Source organism: Lepidochelys kempii, chromosome 1 (genome assembly GCF_965140285.1).
Source record: "Lepidochelys kempii isolate rLepKem1 chromosome 1, rLepKem1.hap1, whole genome shotgun sequence".
In the NCBI taxonomy this organism is placed as follows: Eukaryota; Metazoa; Chordata; order Testudines; family Cheloniidae; genus Lepidochelys; species Lepidochelys kempii.
The window spans coordinates 116097235-116124566 of NC_136380.1; the positions used below are offsets into that span (position 1 = coordinate 116097235).

Sequence of the window (27332 nt, forward strand, 5' to 3'; positions counted from 1 at the left end):
AAGGATATTCAAGTTTTATAGAAGTCTTACTTAATATTCAAGTCATACATTCACATATAAGCTGGATCTTATAAGATGTAGGGTGAATGTATGTATTCACTACTTTTAACAGATGTCTAACATTTTTTATTAGCATTATCTAAACAAATGGCACTGCTGTGACCGGCTGTCTCAACTGCAATTAATAAAATCTGAGATCCCTGTCAGTAAATGCAGTTGTGACTGAAACATTTAGGCCAAATAATCATTTCTTTATCCTATTTATCACTCTTTATGTAGCAATTATTTTTTTAAAAAATCCATACAAAGTATTGTCATTCATGCAAATACTGCATTAACATACAATCTTTTCTTTCTCCCAGCTGTATGAATTACAGTTTTGGTAGTTTAAAAGAAATCTATAATTCTTATAGAACATATTTAGCCTGATGAGAGATTAAAACAATGTTAAGCATTGTATACAGATTTCACCTTTTTTTGCAGCTGCTTAACTAAAAGGATGTTAAATCCTGTTTAATTAATTCTGCTTTATATAATTCTATTTAATGGACAGATTTAGAAATGTCCCAAGAACACTCAAGTACTTTGAAATATCCTACAGTAATGAAATTTGTTTGTCAAGCAGATTTCATTTGACTAAGATTTAATCAAGTGGTATTGTAACAGGATACACACTATCCTTTGGAAGACTATTTCTTAGGCAATCTTACATACTTTTTTTAAAAGGCTAGGAAGAGCTAAAAATAAAATTGTGCTCCTTGTAAAATTTGTAATTTCTTCATTATGATGGAATGCAACAAAACATCTTGCCCTTGGGTTGCTCTGTTTCAGCCAAAACAAATGCAAATGGCTTGTCAGATGACAGCTGTTTGATAAGGCTCCTCTACAAGACCTGCATGCTTTACTTTTTTCCGTGAAACTTGGGATGAAAGGCAGAAGGCAGGAAGAGAATTAATGTAGCATACAGTCTAAAGGCAATGCTACAACCGTGATTAAGTAGAAAAGTTAAAAGGCACAGATTTTCCACAGCCTCGCTGCGTGCAACCCATCCGTGTAACAAGTTGACAGGCCTAGCGCGTCAGCTCCATCATCCTCTCCGACAGCTAAAACGCAGCATTGCATCCCTTTTCAGAGAAAATTTGCGTCTGCACCATGAAGCGTTGTACATTATTTCTTAGCACTGCAGGGGGCTCAAGTCCATATGGAACCTTCACAAATATTACCACAGATCAAACCAGCGGCGTTTCGAGGCAGATTTGACATACCTATTTAAATGAACAGCAGGGGTCCTCAGGCTGCCTCAGGCTGTGCAGGAGAAAACCTCTGTAGAAAGCCTATGCTGCAGCTCCATTACTCAGCAAAGACACACTCTACATTTATCATTCATTTCATTTCTGCCAGGGCAAGAAGCTCATTTGCCCAAGGTCAACAAAAAACGAAAAAAGGGTTTTTTCCAAGAAATAAATGTACCTGACAGGTGGGGATTTTGTCCTTTGGGTTTGTAGAGCACAAATAAACACCAGATAATTCTCAAAAATAAAGAAAAGCTATGTACAGAATTTGATTTTTGGGAAAAGTCCAATAATGTTGTTATAACTTTTTCAAGAGTGCATAATGAGGAAAACAGAATCTGACAGGAGCATCAAATTGAAAGTATCTGACTACAAAAGTGGGTCTTTTCTGGTCTCACAGAACCATGCATTAAAGTACTACAATCTCTCTACAAAGCTCTTCTAGGGAGTCAAAGAATTTATGTGCTACCAATGGGCATATTTATAAAAGGGCTCTTCAGAACACACAATAAAGAAGTTGGGACTAGTAGTGTTCTATCAGATGTAGCTTTTATCGTAAAGGTAAATGGACAGAGATCTCATGGTATTACAACCATACTAACCTAAGTGCACATTGTTTTTTCATGTAAACTTAATCTTCAAACATTTTAAAAAATATAAATCTATTGAGCTACTTAATACAAATTTCCTTCACATTAAATGTCAGCACATTTCTGCAATTCTTCTCTTTAAGACGAAAAAGATGTATTTTAAAAAGGACAATGAATAATCCTAAATCTGGTCATCTCTGTTGGATGGACAGTCACCACCGCTAAGCGTTACTGATACTAAATTAAACTACAGTTTAAAATGAAAAATGTTCAGAATATTCAGACCTAATTCCAAACAAAACAAAAAAAAAGGCAAACAAACCATTCGCTTTTAAATTAGGCAACAACTTCTCTCTAAATGAAAGAATAAGTATTATGATTTAACAAAACACATTATGTTTCACCTCTAGTAGGGTTATGGTCCATTATGAAATCACTAGGTAAATTCAGAAGCTTCTGAAATGTAGTTCTGATGTAATGTTTTACTTGGCTTAGAGTTAACATTATTTATCATAGACTATAACATACTTACATGCATTAATGAATAAAATGACTGCTTGCCAGTATAAAAGAGAAAGTGAAATGGACGGTGATCTTCTCCCCATTGGATTGCTAATGAAAAGCAAAATTAGACAAAAAAGCAATAATATACAGCAACTAGATAACTGCATTGAAATTGAAGTTATAAACCTCTTTTATAATACCAATTACCTTTTAAAATATCAGAGAGTAAAGACATTTCATGGGTATTCAACCAGTATGGAAAGCTAATATTTTAACATACCTTGTTATATCCCACCTCAATCTGCTAATATAACCAGATATTTTTAATATAGCATTCTAAATCTCTCATTACATAATGGAAGCCCTGCTGTAGATCTTAAATAAAATCTCAAGGAACCTATGTAATAGCAATACAGCAAGAGGTGCCAAATTTAGACTAGACATAAATGCACACTAAAAGATAATTATAAGCTATACCATGATTATGAAAAGTGCCAGATTGACAGCTCCAGAAAATAAAGTCTTCTAGAAACAGCAGTACTATATGGGTAGCCGCTGAATAAACTTTATGACATTGCCCTGATAATATATCTCAACTATATTCTAGAGCGAACAGTGTGCAGAACACAGATATTTTTAGGCAAAACGTTTAAAACAATTTCATCTGTCTAATCACAGGAGCCAAAACATTTATGTGATACTTTAGCAATATAAAAATTATGAACAGATTTATAATTTAAAGGATACTTTCATCTAATAAAAATTTCCTTTATTTTAAAATTAAACTTTTCTGTCATTTTACCTCCTACAGTGACACGTCATCTGAATCTACAAATTGAATCTGAAGCAATTACCAGTGCCACTGCTGGGCAGAGAAGATGTACAGAAGATATTATAGTTAGGCTTGGAAGGATTAGATTTTTATGGGTAAATGTTGATTTCACAAACGAACAAAAATATTTTCTTCAAATTGGCAAAGTAAGGAAAATGCAGCCTCAGAACTTAGAGTTTGATTTAAAGATATTTACTTTGTATATTTTGAAATGTGATATTGACAATTTGTATTTTAACTATTATAAAGCTTTAACTTTTTGACTCTCAAGGTCTACTTTCATTAAATACTTATTGTCCGACCCACCCATAATTACCTAGAACTGCAAAAATTTTAATAGATAAAAACTAAAAAACAATGCTTAAAATCCATAATTTTGTGCAGCTGTGGAAAATCAGTCTTCTGATTCAAGTGTCTTCTTAAGTAGCACAACACTATGCTAACTTTACAGAAGAGAACTAAAATGCGCAAGTACAGGTTCAGAACTATAAGCAGCTTTAGAAAAAATATTTAGTAAAATGCATTTAGCAAATTATTTGTATTAAATTCTGCTGGTTTTAATAGTATAAATTCAAATCTAACAGGTGTGTGTGTGTATATATACACATACACACACACACACAGGGTAAAATCTTTCTGGAGTGGAAACACTCACTGACTTCAACGGAGCCAAGATTTCACTGATACCAAGTTCAAGAACTGACAATATTTATCAGTAATTTTTTGTCAAATATTCTTCAATAGGAGTACATTACTTAGTGAGTTGATTTATTTATTTATTTATTTGAGGTATTAAACCCGGACACCAAAGCTATACCTGGTTTAGGAAACATGTTAGATTAATTTAGTAAAGTCAAAGCCAAATTCTTGTAGACATTTGCACACATTACAAAACTTCCATGTAATCTGGCATGCCCAGTCTATACTCAAAAGAGGCTAAGATGGGAAGCTGCAGATAAAACTGAGGTGAGTAGAAGCTTACTTAATGCTGGCCTGCAATAATAAATCCTATCTTATAAATGGAAACAGCGTTTTTGTTTTTGTTTCCCCTCTGCCCTCACCATGTACATAGAAAAAGCAGCAGGAATAGGAAACTGACATTACTTTTTTATGAACTGAAAAAGTTAATAAATCCCAACCATCTCATCACCAATGAAGAAGAAACAGTCTGTAGAAGATCAGAGGCAGATGAAAACAAATTCTGACAGACCTGATAAGCACAATATGCATTACAAAGAAGAGTTAAGGGAGGAAAATGGCAGAGGCACTAGTGGTAGGAAAAGACTAAGCTGGCAAAGACAGAAGGAACACTGGTAAAAACTGCCAAATTCAGACATCACATAAGCAACTGCAACTAAACCCATCAAGTGGCTTCTGTTTTCACCATGGTCAATTTCTTTTAAAACATAGTCAATGTGAGTTAGACTCAACTTTTAATAAAAGATGCAGTTATTGACCACATTTATGATAGTGTTTGTGTATTTCAGTCTGTAAAACTATGAAACTGAAGAAAAAAAATAGGGTGAGAAGTAGATGTTCATGTTGTGGCCTGATACTATATTAGCTGGTAATGGTATAGCTGCTCAGTGATGACTGCTCAAGGACCATTTTGAAGTACAAATTCGTATTTTTGCACTTCAAAGTTCTTAAAGACGTAACTTTTAGAGAATTGAATGACTTCCTTGAAAAATGGTGATCATTACTGACAAGGCTGTTTTTGGCTATAAATACAAATACACCCCACAATCACTAGGATAAGACCAGTGTCTGAGAGAGTTCATAAGTCCTGAAAGCATATGTACTAGTAGCCTAGTGCTGACAATAGGAAATGGCCATCAGACTTTTGATTCACATTTATTATTACCATCTTGCTGCCTCTTCAATTGCAACATGATTTTAGCTTATATTTCACAATGCACTGAAGTTAGAAATTAATGTTTTATACCATTTGAAAACTGATGTTCCAAAATTTCAGATGATATAAAAAGTCGGTTTTTAGCTTTAAAGGTTTTCAGGACAGCAGCTGCTAATATATGAGCATTCATAAAAGGGAGAAAATAAGATATTACTGAGGATCAGAATTGTGTTCTTTGGGGGACTCAGTGGTTCTGGGGATGCAGAACCTTTCCACACTACAGTGGAGTTGCATCTTACATGGGTGTTAGGTTCTGAAGTCAGCGCATAAGGTGAAAATCGTGCATAGTCAAAATTACCCTTGAAAATCTCTTACATCACCCATAAAGTACAGTAGACTGTACATGGTTTTGTGCATACTGTACAACCCTGTACAGTAATATGTATAAATGTACAGTATATAATAAAGAGTACATATGCAAAATATAATTTTACAGTATTTTTAATTACATAAAAGAGATTTCAGAGTAACAGCCGTGTTAGTCTGTATTCGCAAAAAGAAAAGGAGTACTTGTGGCACCTTAGAGACTAACCAATTTATTTGAGCATGAGCTTTCGTGAGCTACAGCTCACTTCATCGGATGAAAAGAATAAAAAAGGAAAACAGTAAACCTAACCACTCATCATTCATCCTGGATATTCTTGCTAGTCTACGACGACAATGATAATAGTGAAGTGGTTGGCTCTGGTTCAGCTCAAAGAAGTTGATTGTGTAGGCTCATCTGCTCCTGGTTGTTTTTTCTTGAAAAATATGGTGATCGGCAAATGTCGCTGTTGTCTCTTGAGCTGCTCAAACATTTCTTGATACGGTCTCAAACAGTCCATAATACTATGTGTGATTTTGAGGCTTCGTTCCATAGAGGGATCATATTCAGAAATTAAATCATTCGAGTGTTTTGTTGCTTGGAACACTTCAGCAAATTTTTGAAGATTCCAACTTGCTGGCTCTTCCTGTTCGTCATTGTCATCTTCGTCTTCTGTAGACGATTTTATCAGTTCCTTTAACTTTTCATTAGTCAATGTTTCTCTATGGCCCTCAATTAATTCTTCAATTTCTTCATCACGGATGTCGACGAAGCCACCACCACCCACTTGCCTGGCGACCTGAACAATTCGTTTCACTTCTTTGTCAATGGTCTGGATACCCTTAAAATCATTCACATATTCTTTCCATAGGTTTCACCAACATGCATTGACTGTTTCAGGCTTTACTGCATCCATTACAAGTTTAATATAAGTGATGCAATCGGAGTGTTGGAAGTCCTTCAACATTGCCATCACATTAAGATTGGGATCAGCATCCATAGCGCTACGTATCCATGAGAACGTAAGCCTCGTGTATGTGGCCTTGAAACAGCGAATCACGCTTTGGTTGAGAGGTTGGCGGTGGTATTGGGGAGGAGAAAGATTATTTCAACGTCATTATGCGCAAACCGGAGTGCCTCAGGGTGGCCAGGAGCATTGTCTATGATCAGCAACACTTTAAATTGAAGTCCTTTCTCTTTGAGGTACTGCTTGACCTCCGGAATGAAACACTTGTAGAACCGATCCAGAAATAATGCTGCCATCACCCAAGCCTTTTTATTTGATTGCCAGAACACAGGCAGGAGATTTTTGTTCTTGCCTTTGAGGGCACGGGGATTTGCATCCCTGTAGAGCAAACCCGGCTTTATTAAATGCCCAGCCGCATTGCCACAAAACACAGTCACATAGTCTTTAGCTGCTTTGAAGCCAGGGGCTTGTCTTTCTGATTTCGAAGTGTGAGTGCCGTTGGGCATTTTTTTTTTTTTTCCCCAGAAGAGCCCAGTCTCGTCAGCATTAAAAACTTGTTCTGGAAGATAACCCTTTTCTTTTGTGATTTTAATTGTTTGGGGTAGGCTTTTGCTGCCTCTTCATTGGCAGATGCGGCTTCATCAGTAGTCTGCACGTGTTTGAGGTAGAAGCGGTCCTAAAACTGTTAAGCCAACCTTGGCTGGCTTTGAATTCCTTCTCATCCGAAGGCTGTCCCTCTTCGGCAGGACGTTTGAACTGGGCGTAGAGGCTAAGAGCCTTTTCTTGCAACGTGTTGCCATCAATAGGCACACATTTACGGTTCATGTCCTCCTGCCATAAGTTTAATGCTTTTTCAGTCTTCAGTAAAGTCTTATCACGCACCTGGGCTCATCACCTTAGCAGTTATTGGAGCACTTGATGCCATGGCTTGACAAATTTCTCTCTCGAATCTTGATGACGCAGATGCTAGATTTGTTGCAGCCATATTTACGCGCCACGTTGGAGACGGATAGACCATCTCTCAATAAGTCCAACACAGCCAGTTTTTCCTCCAGCGTTGGAACAGATAGCTGTTTCTTCGGTTGAGCACCAGATGAAGTAGTTAGCTTGCGGTTAGGGGCCATGTTGTACAAAAAATACGTATCTTTAAACACTAGAATCACATTCAGCATGGCGAGATGCCCACACCATGAGAGGCATGCGGGAACTGAAACCAACTGAGGGAACAGCAGATTCACGTCTCCCATCTCACGCTCACTCCAGGGCATACGCTCATTGAGTTGAATGGTGGGCGGAATCGCCCGCACTACAGTATTTAAATTGTTTTTTTCTTTTTTTTTTGCCCAGCGCATATAGTTGAATTTGCGTAAGTTAAATTCGCGTATGATGTGCCTCCACTGTAGTTCACTTCAAGCTTAGGACAGTAGCAACCAAAAGTTGTTGCAATGTTTGTTTAGTGTTCCATATAAAATGATTTTGGTAGTCTAAATTGTTTCCGCTGAACAGATGTCCAACGAACAAAAACCGCTACTGGGAACAAGACCAAAGATTGGACAGGCAAAGAAACTGCAGAGTTGATCCTGCCAGATCAAGGGCAGATAATGGTGGAAAGCGTGCACAGTCTGGTGCTTTGGATAAAGAGATCGCTTCAGTTTCCAAGGCTGCCAATCTGCTACTTTTCATAAGCATTGAGTTTACCTGAAAGTTTTGGTTTTTTTAATTATATTTTATACCAAATACTAATAAAAAAGTAATGCTTTATAGGTCGATCCAAAGCCAACTGAAGGACTCCCATGGACTTCAGTGGCTCTCGATCAGACTACGTTATTAGAAATGTTTCTCAATGGCAGGACATCTTTTCTTTAAAAAGATCACTGGTCCCCTGGGGTATGTCTACACGGCAATTAAAAATCCTTGGCCACAGACTTGGGCTCGTGCTATGGGGCTAACTGCAGTGTAAACATCCAGGCCTGAGCTGGAGCCCAGGCTCTAGAGGGTTCCAGAGCTCAGGCTGTAGTCCAAGTTGGAACGTCTACACTGCAATTCAACAGTGCTGCAGCCTGAGCCCAAGTCAGCTGGCACAGGCCAACCATCAGTTTCCAATTGCAATGTAGACATACCCTCACTCTAGCAGTACTTTTTGTCACTGGTGCAGGACCTCAGATCAGTAAAATTTCATGTTATATTTGAAAGGTTTGCGTTTTTATTACTCAGGTGCCTCATTAGCAGCTATAAAAAAATATTAATAAAGGAAATGTAAATGGGTTGTAGGAAAGAAAAACAACATAGAGGCTCATAATGAAAACTTTGATATAGCCTGGAAAAAATAGCTATGTACACTTACCTCTTTGTTTTGGAAAAATTTCAGTGGGATGCTATAGAAAACCAAAAAAAAAAAAAAAGTTAGTATGCCATGCTAAAAGTACTCAGAAAATTCATTGAACATTGTTCTTACCTTCATTATAGGCCTGGCCCTTTTCTCAAATAAGCCAGAGGGAAAGAGGTAGGCAATAGCTTTCTGCAAACAAACACACAAAGATCAGATACATATTTGTTCTGTAACAACAACAAAATAATCAAATTCCTTACAGATATTTTTACTATGAGCATGCTATAAAAACCTAGACAGCACAGAGAGACAGACAAATCAACAAAAAATGGCATGTGCCTATATGCTGTTCTGAGAATAAAAGCAGCTGTAAATATCTCAGGATTCTTTAGAGAGAATGAAAGAAGAAGAAGAATCTAATTCTGAAGTCTGTAATCTAGTGGGTTTAGAATGAGTGAACTGTTTTGTTTACTTTAAAGATTAACTTTAAATTCAAACAGACAATTACAAGAAATACTCAGTTGCCAGGTTCAAGTAATATACAACCTCCATTTTATTTAATCTAAACACTGATTTTTAAAGAGTAATTCTCACTTATCTCCTCAAAAATACCTAATGCTGTAACTTAGAATGGATTTCACATTTCATTTATAATTTTTTAAATTTTCTTCCTGCACATATTAGTGTTTGTGAAAGGTGCAAGCTTGATAGCTCTTGAGAATAAGTTCTCTATTTTTTCAAAGATTACTACTCCTGGAGGAATTCTGCACCAAAAAATTAAAAAAATTCTGCATATTTTATTTGTCAAAATAATACATTACCAAAATTATTGAAACTGGTGTGATTGTATTGTATTTCAAAATACCTGTCAGCAAGTATGTCTGTAACAATACAGACAATGAAAAAAATTCAGGAAATGTTTCTATCGAATAGATTCCTTACTAGGCACGTAAATACAGAACTTTGAGTAATTCATTTAAACTACTATACAGAAATATATTTCCTGCACCCCTCAGTGCAGGGCAAAGGCTTGGGGGAATCAGGGTAAAGGAGGAGCTGAGGGAAAGGGAGGAGGGGAGGGAAGGGGAGGATCCTGGGAGTGAACCTGGAGGGTTGTTGGATGTGGGTGGGAAAAGTATGGAATAGGTTTTTTGAGGGGGCCAGAGAGGGATTGTTAGGGCGCCTCCCCCATGCAGACCCTGACTGACCCCAGCCTCTCCCATTTAGTCAGGTACACCTGTCCCCCTTAATCCCTGTACCCTCAGACACCCACTCCCCCCATCCCCATGTGTCCCTGCACACCCCCATCCACCTCCTCCCCCCATCCCCATGGGTCCCTGCACCTCCCTCCCCATGTGTCTCTGTGCCCCCACTCAGCCACCCCGATTCCCCCATTGCCATGTGGCCCAGCGCCTCCACTCCCATTCAGCTGCTGCCCCAGTCTGCCCTTCCCCAATAGCCATTAGGAACCCCAGTCTGTGACCTGCCAGCCCCATGCTGTCTGTCCCCACATATCCCGTCTCCTGACCAGGCCCCACAGGTACAGTACTGCCAGGCAGACAACCTCTTCCCTTTCTTATTGGCAGCTGGGGCTGCTCCCACCTGGGAGTGGCTGCTCTGTTCTAGTGCCACAGCAACCCCTCGTGGGCAAAAGGCGGAACTGCAGCAACTTTCTGGCAGAAGTGATTTTCTGCAGAAAAAAAATTGTGCGCGGCACATTAATTATGCGCGCACACAGTGGCGCAGAATTCCCCCACGAATAGAATACAGACAAAATGGACAGAGGCAGCACAAGCTTCCCCACACTATTTTGCCACAGAGTGCCAATCTGCACAGGAGATAACTATGGGTTTGCAGACCACTGAGAATCTCCATTCCACCTAGATCCAGCACTTTTTCAGGATTGTCAAGAGTGATGATTGTTGTCATGGAAATTTATATACAAAGGCTTCTGAACAACTATCACATGGGAACAACTGGTGGTCACTACAACCTAAGCTCAATTTGAACCAGCAACCTGTAGGTGAAAATCTCTATTCCAATTACTAAACCTTAAACAATGAAGTCTCCCTTTAAAAGTCTGTCAATAAGACACTTACGAGTTAGGGAACCATTAGAATGTGCATTTTTTCAAATGGTGGTTTATCATCAAGATTATTGCTATATGCAGTACATGATACTTATTCTTCATCCACTCAACCAATATTTTAATGTGGTGTGTGTTCCCTGTTAATAAGTAACATCACTTACTCTTGCAAACAGATTAAAGACTATAAACCATTTCTGGAATTACTGTAAGACACAGTAGCTTGCAGTAATAGTAAATCCAACTGGATGTAATTCCTATTTAGCAATTTATTACTATGGCATTTTTTTTCCACAATGGTTGAAAAAATGTTGATTAATGAAGCAAAAATAATGTATTAGTATTTTTCCAAATTAAAAAAAATATATATGTTTTGGTAAATGTGGCTCTAAATATGGCCAATTTCAGTCATGACACAAAATTAACAAAAGCATGAGCCTAGTGATTTTAGAAAGAGATACAATATATTTGTACAACAGCACTAATAACAGAACAAAATACTGCAGTAGACTTGCTTGCATTTTTAGTGGACAGAGCATTTTTAGTGGACAGAGAAGAAAAATGCAATTACAAGAATTTTAGTTAAAATCGTCTCTCAAAAACTATGCTTCTTTTTTGGTTTGGTTACCTTTAGGCTATTACTTGCTCATAAACCAATCCATGTCCACGGAAAAAATTATCAGTGCTTCAACCTACTTAATATGCATGGAGTGTAAAAAGACCTAACCTATTATTTTCATTAATCCCCTACTGGTATTCCAAACAGAAATTTTGAGAATTCTGAAGCAAACAAAAGGATTAACTTGATTTTATGAAATGGTAATTTTGTTTCTCTTAGTGACTGCTGAATTCCCATTTGTTAGTCGATGGGCATTTTGTGCACACAGAGAGTAGGTGAACACCTATTTATGAACAAATGGGGATTAATTACAGTGACAATAGAGAAATCTGCTGTGAGCCAACTCTGGTTAAGCAAACACCTTATACTATAACATATTAAAGGAATATATTATGGGCTACTGAGACTGAAAGTGTGTGTAGTTAAAAGGTATCCTGTATCTTAGCTCTCAAAGATTTGATTCAACCAGTATCTATTAGTGTGACACTAAAAACTCAGTGTAAACGTGACATTCTGTCTTGCTGCAACTTCAGAGGTTTTGAAATTTGTTTTCCTTCTAATGTGAATAAAACCAATCCATGTTGCATGTTTTCATTAAAAATGGAATTAAGTCAGGGAGAAGATGTGTGTCTATCTCTACCCCTAGTAGTAGTAGTTAGGGTATTGGCCTGGGATAATGCTTGATTGAGAGCAGAATTTTTCATCACAGTTCACTCTAAATTAGACAGAGACCCAAACCTGAGTCTCCCACATCCCATGCCAGCATCCTAACCATCCAGCTACAGAATCTCTCTCACCCTCTCTGTAAGTTTCAAAAAACATCTTCACAAAATGTTTCAGTTTTGATGAAACAGCATATTTTGGGGAAAATGTTCTGATCAGCTCTTGCTCTCAAATTCATATGTTATTAGTAACAGAAACAGAAGGTGGACCAGCCTCTAGACCACCACGAGTAACAACTCTCTCTAAAAACTGAAACTAGAGCATTTTAGTGTAGTTCAAGAGAAGGCTTCATTAACTTAATATGGATTTCCTTCAAACTTCCAACACTGGATTTCAGTGCAAGAATCCCTTCAGGAATCAGACCAAGATCTAGAAGACAATTATATTCGGAATATCCTTGAAAACATAAAAGCAAACCAATGACCTCTAAAATATTCCATTACCAAACCTGAAATAGTTGTGGTAGAGAGAGCACTGACACATGAAAGGTTCCATACAGACTTTTCCAGACCAGTTTTCTTTAGGATTGGGATTCTCAAGTTGAGGGTTGTGAACAGGTATTTGGGAGTCATATCGACTCTGTCCTTCCCCTAATGCTAAATCAGAGGGGATGACTGACTGGATGAGAAGGGAAATCCAGTGGGAAGTGGAGCCCTGTATGAATAAGGCTGAGAACAATGTCTTGAGGATAACATCAGAGTCTAGTAACAAATATGTTGAGATATCTGATACACCCCCACCACCGAACTTCTATAGAGAGCAGGTATATATTTCACAACCCTATTAAATTTTCCTTGGGAACAGGCCTTATAATTATCCCTGGGAATAGACTACAGCTCTCTAATATGACAGATGAAGTTTCATCCCCCTCAACCACATTACTTTTCAAAATAACTGCACCCCAAGAATCCTGAAACACAACATCCCACTTCTGTCTCACAATAATTCTGTAACCCACTGCCAAAGAGACTCTAGAGAGAACTCCATATAGAGGATAACAGCCTTCTTTTGGTATGAGTTACTCCTTTAGCTCAAGTTGCAGAGAGGTCTCTCTTGTGGATCTGAGTGTCCTGGGTTCAAACTGCTGATGGCCCATGTGGGAAAAAATATGTGATCACATAATTAAAGAATAAATCATAATGCATATACTCAAGAGTTGCATTTAATTCTAGCATTTCTTAAAAAGAGTGCTTGAGTTGGTAACCCTATTGTTGCTTCAGCATACTTATATATGGGACCCACTTTTAAAGTTATCACTTGGGGAGGTACTGGATATGTTTGAACATTGCTAGTGGGCTTTTCACAAGTAGGTTGTCAGTTTGAATCCACCCTAGCTCAAAAGGGACTGAAACTTGTTCTCATCATATCCAGTAGATGTTTGGTGGCCCCTCAAACCAATTACCTGCAAAAATGCAGAATAACTCAGACATGGAGCTGCACAAAGATTCTTGGCCCTTCATTTTCCCAAAGGCCAGAGAAAATCTGGCCTCAATTTTAACCTCAGATGGCCCAGTTTATTGCCATCTGATGCACATTTAATTGTATCTTCAGGCATTTAGAAATCCATTACCTTAATTCAAACTGGATTGGCAAAAAAATATTAGGTCAGACTCATAAGTCAGCAAGGGGAGAGAGGGGAGGCATTTTGCGTCTGCTGTCTTCAGGACCTTTTATAAAGCCAGTGGAGCTTCCCAGCACAGGCCAGGAAGCTCTTACGCTGTCCTCCTGCTTCAATGGTCCTATGGAGATTTGTTACGGTGCAAGTCCACCCTGGCCATGCTTCCTCCTGCTCCGATTCACCCACACTTCGCCTCCATTACAGCCATGGCCTACACTGGAAGGCTTCCTGTGCTTAAACCATTTATGGAGGTGGCACAGGGCTAGCGGAGAAGCCCCCAGCAATGGGGGTATTTTCTAGGGGAGTCTTAAATCTTCCCTATGGCTTCTTTGCTACAGCACCATTGGCACAAAAGGTCCCTAAGCACATTGAAGAACTGGACATAATGATGCTTATACTTTACTTTTATATACATAAAGCCTAAAGCACTGAGTACTAAACCAGTTCAGCTCTGAGACTATACTTCAGGGCATAACATTTGAAACACTTCAGTAGGACCCCTGGCTCCCTAGATGATGTTACTGAATCAGCTCCCTTTGCTCTCCAGCTTCCTCAGCCTGATTCCAACTTCCCTTTCCAACTCTGTTATGCTGGGAAATCTCTAGTTCTTGAACTAGACTCCAATACCAACTCCAGCTCAGACAGTTTTCAATACTACATTCTTTGAGCTACAATGTTTAATGGAATTGTTGCTCTCACTGAGTCAGCAATGACTAAGAACGTTAATAATGCTGGTGGTTTCCAATATCTTTTAAAAAAAGAACTTCCACACAAGTTTTTTTAGTGGAGATTTATGTGAAGTGAAAGTTTGAAGTGTTAAATAAAATCCATTTTAAAAAGTTACCAATCCCTTCAAAAAAACAAAAATATCCCAGCCGTTTGGTCAAATCCAAGTGGACTTCTCTATCCAAGTGGGGATTTTGCTTAAGTAAGGAAAATCTGACTCCCTTGGGACTAGCATTTTACACAGAATAGCACTCACAGTTTTTAAGAGTTTCTTTAGGTAAAATCTGAATATCCTTTAAAAGTGAAATGTGCTGGGTTGTTTTTAAAAACCAATCCAACTGCAACATACATTTTTCACTATTATAGGACTAAAAAGGTCTTACTGCTTACCCAGAGGAGAACTTATGTGGCACACAAATAGCATATTATTGTGAGCCAGGGGTTTCTCATTTAATCAAGATGCTTTAGGCCACAAAATTCTTTGTGGGGAACAACTCTCCTAATACCCTTGTACAAAGACATTTGCAAGTGAAACTAGTTTCCTTAAAACATTTGTTTTACATTTAAACATAAGTCAGTCTGTATGTCAATTATCATTTAAGACCTATGCCCTACTCACCAAAAGATGCTTAACATTTATCTAGAGATCAAATACAAGAACTGCTCTACATTTTTTTTTTAAACTAACTCTACTGAAAGACAGCAGCTTTATATTGTGCTCAGATATCTGGAACAGCATTTAGTAAGTCCATAAAAGGAAAAATAAGAATACTAGAATATAAATAGATCACAGGGTTTAAGGTGCTTTTCTTGTATTAATCTTGCTTAGATTTTTGGCTTTAAACTAGAATATTAGTGATCTGAAAGTTTGAAATGAAGGCAGACTGTTTACTATGTCTGTAAGTTAAAGGTAAATCACAAAATAAAAGGATTACAGACTCGACCAGAGAAAAAGCACTGGGTCAGGACTGCAATCTCTATTAATCAGGTATCCCAGCTGGGCAGTGGGTATGCAGCTGTTAACTTGATCAATGACTTACCTAAATGTCATCTCTACTGATTCGCTTATAAATTACCAGCAAGTGAGACTAATGTACAGGTGCTAATTTATTTAAACTGTTCTCTGCAGTTCTACATAGCTTTATAAACTGCATCTGGCACCTAATGTTAGCTGTCAGTTGTACTTAGACATGCTTGTCCTAACGACTCTGTTCATTAGAAATGAGCACAAATTATGAAATATTGTGAAAAATGATACATCAAATGGAATGGGCAAAGCAAATCAATTAGAGAAACTTCATACCACATATTCACACATAGGAGAATAAAATATCCTGGTTCCAGAGCAAGGTCTATAATACCAATTAAAAAGCAATTGGTAGACTTCTGCAGTTATATATCAATTTGCTGGACTTTTCCCCCCCAGTAATTTAGTTGTAATATACAGCTTAACTTTCCATTCCTAAATAAAAGCATGAGTAAGAGGCAATTCTGCATCCAAAAATCCAGCAAGAGGATTAAAACATGGTAAACTTATTTCCCTGTAGCACCTGTTCTAAAATTCACAAGGTTTAACTTTTAATAAAATACACATACAATGCCAATGAAAGACAATCTCATGTCTACTTTTGAAATGCACTATACAGACTGATTAACAGTAGAAGACATGGAGGTACGTAAGCACTCATCAAAAGGAATTATTACTATTCGAAGTGCAAAGCCTTATAATTCTGCTGCCAGTGCTAAGCGGCTTTTATAACAGAAATTTAATTATGCATAGCAGACATTATGCATTCAAAGTATTTTCAACACCTGATGGTATGTGAGCAAGTTAAACATGAACGGTAGATACTCTGTAATACTAAATAAAATGCTGCGCTTTTGTTTTTTCACCTTTTCAGAAATAAAATTTGTGAACTGGTCCCATACTTGTCACGTGCACTTCAGTAAGGAAAAGTGTAATGCCGACAGACCCCGGTTGTCAGCAGGCAGCATTGAACCGGGGACCTCTAGAGCTTAGTGCACAAGCCTCTACTGCACGAGCTAAAAGCCAACTGGCTCTTAGCTAAGGCTGTAGAGCAAACTCATTTTAACTCTCCCTCTAAGTGGTCGCAGTGCAACTAGATGGGACAGAACACCACACCCAGAAGGTGTGTGGGTTACAAAAGCTCATTTCCAGAATGAGCCCACTTTTCTTTCTAGTGGGGAGCTCAGTCATTTTGTACAAATGGCCAGAATATCCCTTGGGGATCTGTGTGCAGAGGATCTTCCATCTTCTACATGCGTATTTATGGCATATATGCATGCATGGGAAGAGAACCCATGCCCCAAACAGTCCTGCTGCCCACTTCCTGAGCTCCTATAGAGGCTTGTCCTCGAGAAACAGGCCCATGTGTGGAAAGAAAACCTGGACTGCAGGGAGGGAGCTGAATTGTGGGTGAACACACAGCCTCCTACTACCAACCCTTGCAGGAAATCAACACAGAAGTTAATACAATCTCCACACTCTGTGAGCTGTACCAACAGTTTTTTTTACTAGTTTGTGCAAGCACGTCATGCAAATAAACAAAGACAAGCTCCGTTACGGGTGAAGAGAACATTTACCAAATTGAGATAAAATATTTAGGGAAAGGAAATTTTATCATTTAATAAAAGCCAGAACAAGCAAAGTAAAGTAAGTAATTTGTTAATCATTAAGGCCTCAGTCCTGCATACTGATTCACCAGTGCACATCTTTACCTCGACAGAGTCCTACCGAAGTCAATGAGACTACATACAGGTGACAAGTGTAAGGGTCTGCAATGGTGTTTCTATTTCCAGTGGTACTATCAGGACATCAATATCGAAACATGCCTACCACTGCTTCAAATGCAAATAAAATGTAAACTATAAAAATAAATACAAATGTTAAATTCTCACTGTCTCAAATCTAAGCCTCAAAATGGATTCAGAGTACTACTGTCCTTAAAAAAATAAAAAGGGATGTAGGCATATGACTGCTCAGAGCTCAAGACTTTTAACCTTACTGACAAGGAGTAAGTTCCCTTTGTTTGCTCAGGCCTTTGCCTGAGGTGAACTGGATGTGAAGAGTGTGCTGTCCACGAGATTAGCTGGGAACATTGCTTTATGAGTTTGTGATCTTTATAATAGAAGTCAGAAAGAAAGGATTGTCATTTGTTAAGAGAACCAACTGTTGGCAGCATGCAGTTCATTTTTATATTAATTGTTTTTACTGAGGAAAATTCATACAGAGAATCAAGCACTGGGTGCATATTTTTTTATAAATATAAATTAAAATAAGTGAAAGCTATTGTATGTCTTGTGTGAAAATCACCTATTGCATAAACAGCAGCTTATTTTACCAGGCATGCAATGAGTGAGCAAAATCAAGTTTAAAATAAATGAGACTAGAATTTATTTGGCAAGATGTTCTAATTAATATCTTTTTGAACATAAAATTTGTCTAGTATTGGATTTTAACTTCTTGGAAGATTAAAAGGTTTGACTATTCTTTGTTGGTTGCAACTACTTGTAAATCCAGACATTTGTTTACACAGAAAACTTTTTTTTATGATTAAGAAGTCAAAAACAGTTCCCAATCTTTTACAATACACTTAGCACCCATAGCAGCCTAAACAGTTTATATTAGCAGAGAAGAGGTAAGAAAATATCCAACCAAATATTTTAACCATCTCAACCTGAAGGACAGAAAAAGCTGCTTAACCTTAAGTCTACCTGATTCCCAACTGCAAGTCGTTACATGTAAAGCAGCAGGCATTTCCTCAAAAACCATCGTATTTCCCTGTTCCCACAGTGGCCATAATGCAGTGAGCTCAATTTTCTCTTCTTTGGTTCCATGACACGCTGCTCAGTCATGAGACTTCATGGGAGAATGGGTGTGTGTGTGTTTGTGTGTAAATTACTAAGTAAAATTGAACCAAGTGTTGGTTGTGAAATATCCTGTAAAATTTAAATTTGCATCATCAGCTGCTGTGGTATCATGCAGGAAAACCTGACCTAAATATACAAAGCAGGTCAAATGAGGAGTAAATGTTTTCAAGTGCTATATAAACCTTTATAGTGGTTCTTATGGCCTCAGATCAAGGGGATTATCCATTAGTAGCTTTAAAGAGAACCTACTGTGCTTTAGCAAAATATGGGTATACAGTTCTATACTGCCATGTCTGACCTCACACACATAGCAGGGGCAGAATCTCTATTCACAGCCACAATTGCAATGTTTACAATGTATAGTAGTATTCTTTCTTATTCTGACAGTTTGATTAATATTCACGGAGAGCTGAGGGGCTCATGCTGAAGTAAAGTGCTTTCAATATCTGAAACTCTATCGTAAATGACTTCTCCAACAGAGCAACTGTACTTACATCAACATCCTCTTGGGTAAAAGTTTCTGGATCTTCCCCCATCATGTTGGCTAAATGTCTTTTTCCTAGGTTGAACTCTTCAATCTGGTTTTTAATAAAAGCCTCTGTATACTTTTCAGGTCCTGAGGCTGCAATGTTTCTCTTCTGCACTGCTGTAGTGGTACAGATTAGTCTTAATGTCTAACAAAAAAAAAGAAGAGAATATTAAAGAATTGGTACAGCAAACTCTAAGCAAAATTATTGGCATAAAAAGGGAAACATGCTTTGTGCACAGTAGTGTAGAAACTAAGAAAAGGCACTCTTATTCAGAAAGTTGATTTCTTCTAGTTGCCAAAGACCCTTTTACAGATGTGTTCAAACAGTTTAATCTTTTTATATGAGAAAATAAATTGTGAACAATGGATTGTCTTTTTATCAAATGTATGTACCTATGTTTAAAAATGTTAAATCAATTTCAAACAGTTTGTTTTCTGTGACATACACTCAGATTTTACTAATAGAATGAAATGTAATTTTACATGTGACGAAATCTCTGATGAAAACAAAACAACAAATTTTAGGCAAATAAACCGCTTAGGCATTGTAAGTAAACAGTGACTGTATTCTTTTATCTCTCTGCACACAAATAATCTCAAAGGGTTTATATATATATTTATATATATGTTCACAAAGAGAGAACTTCTAAATGAAGCATGAATAGAACTGCAAACTTAATTCTGCTATCCCAAGTGCAATACAACAGCGTAATGAAACTACTAAGGTATCAAGTTTCCATGTTGCCCTGTCAAAGAAACAAAGAAAAGGAAATTAGGCACAATGCATTTTTGGGACAGTGAAATAGCCTAGGACCCTTTCTTGCACTGAGAACCATACAGTGGCACCCCGGAGCCCACCAGTTACTCTATTTTTACACACATAGGCTTAGGGGTGCACTCATGTGTTTTTCAATGTTGGAGTGGAGTTAAAGTCTGTGTCCTACAGAACTCTTTCTTGCCCTAGTGTTGATAACAGAATTGTACAGACTATGAACTCTTCAAGACCACATCTTTATTGTGTTTCTCTACAACACCCAGCACAACTGGATCCCAACCCAAACTGGAGCTTCTGTGCGCTACTGTAATACAAATGTTAAATGTTGATATTAATATTACAAATGTCAAACATACTTGGTCTTGTCCCTTCCTTACAACAGGGATATGCAGATATGAAGGCAGATGAAGCAATATTTCAAGCACATATTAGAACTGTTTGATGCAATGGGCTTTATACTGGAGACTAGAAAGTTACTAAAGTCTTCGGTTTCTCCCCTCACTTGCAGACAAAAATCTTTATAACATCTAGAAGAGAAAACCTTTACACTATCCTAAAGGGTAACTGCAGTCTACCTACCAAAAAATCTAGCTGCAGTTTCAACTGGATATCCTGTTATCTTCTGTGCTAAACCTTTGTGCAGTGTTGCTGTGTGATGCAAAATAGCTACTGCAATTGGTACAGTATCACTCCATATAAACCGGTTACTTTGGAACCATTCAGTCTCTTCATTATACCCATCCCATATCTCCCCCCTGAACACAAAAAACATGGCATGAGGTGACTGTTACTGCAATCCTTATCCTTAAACCTAGTGTCCATAGACCTAGATGGAGTTTAACAGCAGATCAGTCTAACAGTTCACCATCTACAGAATGCTATCACAAAAGAGTACATCCATGGAGCTGAATCAGTACTCAGGCACACAATGTACGTCCTAATGCACCATATAGGACAAGAATTATGCTAAGAACACGAAAATGAATTTTTAGGTATAGTCAGCCATCATTCTAGAGGCAAAAAGCTACTAAATTCATTAATTTACACAAGGTTGCTGTTTTGATTAAAATAAAATAAAAATGAATATTCAAAGTCTGTAGAGCAGTGCTACCCAAAGTGATGGTCTGTGGACCGGTGCTGGTCTGCGAGCCATCGGCTGCCAGTCTGTATGCACATTGGGGGAAAAAAAAAAAAAAGCCAGTCCCCACACCAGATAGCTTGAGAAGCACTGCTGTAGAGGACATTGCTTCCCATTGTAAGATATTATCTGCACTTTCTAAGAAATCTTATTAGGATTTTTTGGATATTTAGGTTTGAACACTGACCATATTTTGACTGAGCAATTCATCCCTTTGCCTCTTACAACCCTCTAGGGGAATTCCTATCAACAAATACTAGCTAACATGGTTCCAGCTCAGAACTCATAATCCAAGGAACACTTGTCTTTGGCTTTTGTGGAAGACTATAAGATATGGCTAGACTGATTTGTTTTTCTTTCACCAAGATAATCAGTGGGTAAGACAACTGTAATTTCAATCAAGCACTCTGCCAGAGAAACAGAAGCATCATTGACAGAGCAGTAATGTCCCAATTTTGGCTTAATGCCAGTTTTTATGTACTACTTTACGTGTCTTATGTCAGTATTAACAAAGCCTCACTGCAGTCAAAATGTTCCATAAACCAAACTGAGAATTGATGACTGGAGTTGTCTATGGGGAAAGAAAGAAGTCACAAGAATAAAAGAGCAGAGAAAGGAACATTTTGGAATGGAGAAAATATCAGAGCTCTATTCAACAGGCCATGCTCAACAGTGACCTGAAGCAGTTATTATCTGACGGCTGGTCAATTGCCTACTGTGTGAACTTGTGGTCTCACTGTACCTTCTGGTGTCTATGTGACCACATTAAAAAAATAAGCAAACTAACAAAAATTTAAAGGTAACTAATTAGCAGCCTTATTGCCAGCTGTAGAAGAGAAACCAAAGACTAAACGGATTTGTCCTCTTGCTTCTAGGAGTGTTCTCTCCAGGTCAGGGTTTAAAAAAAAAATCTATATTTAAATTCAGCATTTTGAGTTAAAAACATAAATGAACTAGAAAATATATGACTAGATACAGCTTAAACATTTCAGATATAACTGGCAACTACAAACTATACACCCAACACAAACATATGTCCGTAGTCCCACTGAAGTAATAAGACTACATACATACATTCGCAAAATTGGAACCTAAAGCCTATTCTAGCTTTCACTGGCTGCTAATGGCAGCAACAGGCTGAAACTACAAATGGTTATTGGCATGAAGCAGGGATCTACTAGTCATGTTCCTTTTCTGCTGGCCATACCACTTTTCCCTGCCATGCTGACAGCAGGAAGTGGGATTGGAATAGGAGCATCTATACCAGCTCAATACCACTTTGCATTGGAGTAGTGCTCACAGGATCATATGGTGCTAGCAGTGTGGTACAAAATGCTGCACCAGATAGAAGAATCTGTCCTTCTGTTACATTTTTTGTAGCACTGTTAACCCAAGCCAAATTCTAACTAGGGTAATTACAGTCTGCCTACCCAAAATCTACCTGCAATTTTAATTGGATATAGTATTCTTTATTTCCTGAGCTAAACCTTTGCGTACTGTTACTGTGCGATTCAAAATAGCTACTGCAATTCAGCCCAGGTCCAATAAAATAGGTCAGTGGTTCTCAAACTGTGGGTTGCGACGCTGTTTTAATAGGGTTGCCAGGGCTGGCTTAGACTTGCTAGGGCCAGGGGCCAAAGCCAAAGCCCCACTGTTTGGGGCCGAAGCTTGAGGGCTTCAGCCTTGGGCAGTGGGACTGAGATTACAGGCCCCCTGCCTGGGGCTGAAGCTCTTTGGCTTTGGCACCCTGACCCAGGGTGGCAGGGATCGGGCGGGCTCAAACTTTAGTCCCACCTCCTGGGATCATGTAGTAATTTTTGTTGTCAGAAGGGGGTTGTGGTGCAATGAAGCTTGAGAACCCCTGAAGTAGGTGAATTAATCTTTGTATATACTGCATGAGATGAAAAGGATGATATGAGTAAGTATTTGGTTGTTTTTTAAACTGAGGTATATGAACATGGTCTCTAATAAAATCTCTGCCAACAATAAGATGATAAAACAGGAGTTTGAGACAAGCTTTGAATTTTAGTACTGGAAATCCTGCTTATTCCCAGTTTCTGCTGTATGTTTCAAGCTCTAGTGAATGTCTGGGAGAGAGAAACGCTGAAGTATCTCTAGACATTGTCTCCTAGACACTTACTTCAGGAGAAAATGCTATTCACTCAGTCTTACTTTCCATGCATACAACGAGTTATTTGTAATTCTTTTTAATGAACATAAGAATCCTCATTACTAGGCCCAAGATTCCTTTCTCTCTGCCATACGTTAAACAGGATACTTTTGTATTACGCCTGTCATTTTTTATTGTAATTTTCCCATTTTTTTCCTTTTCCCCTCAAGCTATTCATATTCTTCTTGTTTAAGTTCATCACTAATCAAAAGTCCCTGGACACAAAACTGTTCATAATTAGAAAACAGCCTCTTATGCAAATTAATATCTATTGTATAGAGTACCTCTTCTGGGATAAGAGTACAATTTCAAGGGTCATATGGGTAAGAACTACAAAGTGAAGTTGAATGCTTCTCGTATTTAAGCCAAACTAGAAAATACTACTCTAAAATATAAAGGAAATTAGAGGCTTGTATTTATTATATACTTCATAAAGTGTTCTTGCAGATAGTATTATTACCATTTTTAAAAAGAACTCGTTAAGAAACTCCTGAAACAACAGAATATTCCACCAGAAAAGAAACAGCCTTTCCTCCAGCCTACCACAATTCCTTAACACTCAGAAACTAATTGCTTTTAAATTATTTTCCTTTCAAAAGTAATAGCATAGAGGTCTAAGTATCAGGTTTGAAATACCTATGGCCTGTTTATTTACTGTTACATCAATTTTCACCTATCATACTCTACTCAAGTCAGTGAAGATAAATGGGCATAAAACTAGTGATTAATACTGAGTAGAGAATCAGTCCCTCTGAACTCCCTGGAACACGGTCAGGGTTGACTTACTCCACCATACTTCAGAAGTCAATTCTGCCCATTTTACCAGGGTGTCTGTGGGGGTATCAATACCAAAGCTTTGTTTCTGATATGTATTTTGTAAAGCACTTTAGGATCCTTCACAATGAATCAACAACAAATAATTTTATATTTATTTTCACATTGGCTGTTCCAAGCCACTTCACAGGAAGCAGTATTTACTTAAGTGAAGTGCTTCTCTGAAAGGTGACTAAAAATGGTACCCAGTCTATCTGCTCCTTGTGTGTATTTTGTCACATCTGCTTAAGTCAGTGAGAAAAGAAAAAAAATATTACTTTTCATTACTGTCAGCCCTTTGGAAACAACACACCACTGAAGTGAATTGTTTTTTTTCTCCAAACAGAACTGTTAACTAAGTTCCAGTTAGAGGGCTACCTAGACAACAACAATTGACACCTGGGTTTTGTAATTAGTGGTTGTGAATCCTACTCCCCATGTCCTATATACAGTTAGTCCATGTACATATATGTATGTCTGTAACGGACAATTAGTTAATGGTTGGCTTCAGCAATAAGGCAGAAGGGCTTATATTCCTTATACCTTTTTAACTTATCAAAGGTAATGGAAGATTGGGATCACATAAATATCAGTCTTTTTTTTATCCTGATAAGCTTTTGGACTCACCATCTTGTGTCAGGTTACTTTAAAATAATTATGTACTGCGTGTGGTGGTGGTGGTGGTGTTAATCAATTTAAATGCACTGCTTCCCATTTTCACACGTGGTCTTCTCATTCTCGTATTAAGAGAAAGAGTAAATAGGAGCACCACTTACATTTTTTATATTACTGACTGGGCTGCATCCTTAGCTCCCTTCGCTCCACCAAAATCAGTTGTGTTATGTCAACTTACATAGGGATCTGACCCATTATTTCTGTGCTGATATCAGATACCCTCTTCGAGCCCCACTCTAACTAAACAGTCCTAATCTTTTCAATCTCTCCTCATACATAAATCTATCCAGTCCTCTGATTATTCTCAGTACCTGTCACTTGGCCCCTCTACATTTTTGAGACGGGCTGACCAGCACCAGACACTATTTTCAAACTAAGAGTCTACAATCATTATAATAATGTTACAATATTCTGAGTATTATTTTTATTCCATTCTCTGTACTGTACACCTTAATATTTTGTTTATGTTTCTAACTACTGCTGCACACTGAAGTGTCCACAAGGACACCAAGTCTTTTTCCTGAATGGATACGGCTAATTTAGAAACCAGCAATGTGTGTAAATAGACCCAACTGCTCTTTTCCAATGTACATTATCTTGGATTTGCCTACTCTGAATCATCCGCCATCTGTCATCTAATTGCTTGGCTTTGTTAGGTCACTCAGGAGTTCCTCAGTTTTCACCATCCTAAATTATTTTGTCATTTAAAAATTGTCACTTCCACCCTCTTTCTAGATCATTAGTGAACACATTATGTGTTTTAATATATTTATAATACAGTATTCAACATTACTCCTAAAACAGATCTCAAGGTTGATTTATACTTGCTTTTCAAACTGGAAATGCAAATTAGAAATAAGTCAACTTTTTAACAATGAAAAGATTCTCAACTCATCCCTGAAGTCTTTCAATCAAAGATTCTGGAGTCTTTAAAGAGATGTTCTAGTTTGCCCCAACTTCTTGGCCTGGTCAGCAGTTGCTTACATAATAGAGAAGAATAACTCTGTCTCCACTGCATGAAACCTTGGGTGAAGCGCTTTCGCCCACACTTTGCAGGAAGCCAAACCAGATCATCACATTAGTCTTTCCAGACTTAAAATCAACAGTCTTAGGCTATGTCTACACTAGGGACCTTACAGCAGCTGTACCACAATAAGGTCTTCCATGGAGCCGCTCTTTGCCAGCAGAAAAGAGCTCTCCTACTAGCATAATTAAACCATCCCCCATAAGAGGCATTAGTCATGTTGGCAGGAGAGACTCTCCTGCTGACATAGTGCTGTCCACACCAGCACAGTTGTGGGGTGTGTTTTTTACCAATAAAAGTGGTAGCCTAAGGCTTTGTCTGCACTATGTCTACACTGTGCACCTTACAAGGTGAGGCTTTGAAGCTACAGCCACACCATTGTAAGGTAAGCAGTGCAGCCGCTCTTTGTCGCGAGGAATGAGCTCTTCTGACAACAAAATAACCACCGAGCCGTGGTAGCTTCGTTGCCGGAAGAGCATCTCCCACAAAGCACTGTTCACACCGTGCTTTTCATCATTGAAAGTTTTGTCATTCAGGGTGGATTTTTTTTTTTTTTTTTGCACTGCTGAGCAATGGACCAGTTTATACTGAATTACTCAAACCGGCACAACTGTTCTGCACACCCCTATTGGTTTAAAGCAACGGGTTTAAATGTCCAGACCCAAGCCAAGGCCCCTATGGACACTACAGCGGCAGCATGGTCCAGCTCCCTATGACGGATACCTCCTACAGCGACAGGAGCGGTTCTGCCATGGCTAGACTCAATTCACCCGTCCACACGGCAGTTGCTAGGTCGACAGAGGAATCCCTAGGGGCCGGGGCTACACCAGGGGGTTAGGGTGACCTAACCACGGCGCTCAGCGATGCGAACTGTTCACACACGCCCCAGCCGGGCGGATCCAACTGCTCCGTGTAGCCCGGAGCTGGGCCGGCCTGAAGCCGGAGAGCCCCCGCCCCAGCGAACCTGATGCGGGGACCGCCCGCCGGGCACACGCGATCCCCGCCCAAGGGCCCAAAACAGCGGCCAGGCCGGCTGCCCTCCGGCCAGAGCCCAGCGTCCCCCCCCGGCACCCGGGAGCAGCGATGCCGCTCGGAGGGGGGCCGGGCAGCGGCGGGGTCCGACGGCTCCTGCACCCGCCCCCCGCGCAGAGCAGGCCGGCGCGGCCCGGCCCGGCTCCCCCTGCAAGGCTGGGTCTGGCGAAGGCGAGCCAAACACGGGCCCCTGCGCTCGCGTTTCAACGGCCCGCTGGGCGGGGCCGCTCGGTTCCTCCCTCCCCTCCCGCGCTCTCACCTGTGCGCGCGGCGCCTCCGGGGCTCTCAGCGCCGCGCTCCAGCCGCGGCTCGCTCGCAGCACGCGCCTAACGGCAGCCGCCATGTTTGCGGCCCGAGACTGTCAGCGTCGCTGAGCCAGGCTGATTGGAGGGGGTGGGGAGGAGCCGCGGGAAGCGGAGAGAAAACAGCTAGGATTGGCGCAAGCGCACTGGGCCACTTGACGCTTGTAAGGGGAGGAGCTTGGCCAAGAAACGGCCGCCCTCGCGCTGAGGATTGTTGGCGAAAGGCGGGATTTGTTAGTCTCACGTGACCCTGGCGGGGCAGCAGGCGAGGGGGCGCGCGCCTGTGCTCGAGTTTCCCCTTGTCGGGCGCTGTGCCGCTCCCAAGCCGCCTTGTTCATTCGAAATGGAATGTGCGCGCGCGTGTAATGTGGGCTGGGCTTTAAAAGGGCAGGGTCAAGGTTAATGCTCCCTGCGGAGCTTCTGCTGCACAGTTCATTCATCTCGCTCTCCTTGAAGTAACAGGCCTGGCTGGGGTGCC

At 39.3% G+C, this 27332-nt stretch overlaps 1 protein-coding gene across 1 annotated transcript in view; it reads right to left on the reverse strand.

Moving 5' to 3' along the window:
• Positions 1-26968, reverse strand: part of MRPS9 (mitochondrial ribosomal protein S9) — a 44646-nt gene extending 17678 nt beyond the window's left edge. Inside the window, exons 1-5 of the mRNA XM_073351437.1 lie at positions 26812-26968; positions 18891-19070; positions 8860-8922; positions 8749-8779; positions 2415-2494 (exon numbers count right to left, since the gene is read on the reverse strand). Coding sequence (XP_073207538.1) covers positions 2415-2494; positions 8749-8779; positions 8860-8922; positions 18891-19070; positions 26812-26895 — 438 coding nt within the window. The 5' untranslated portion in view covers positions 26896-26968. The remainder of the gene's footprint in view (positions 1-2414; positions 2495-8748; positions 8780-8859; positions 8923-18890; positions 19071-26811) is intronic.
• Between the last annotated feature and the right edge of the window lie 364 nt (positions 26969-27332).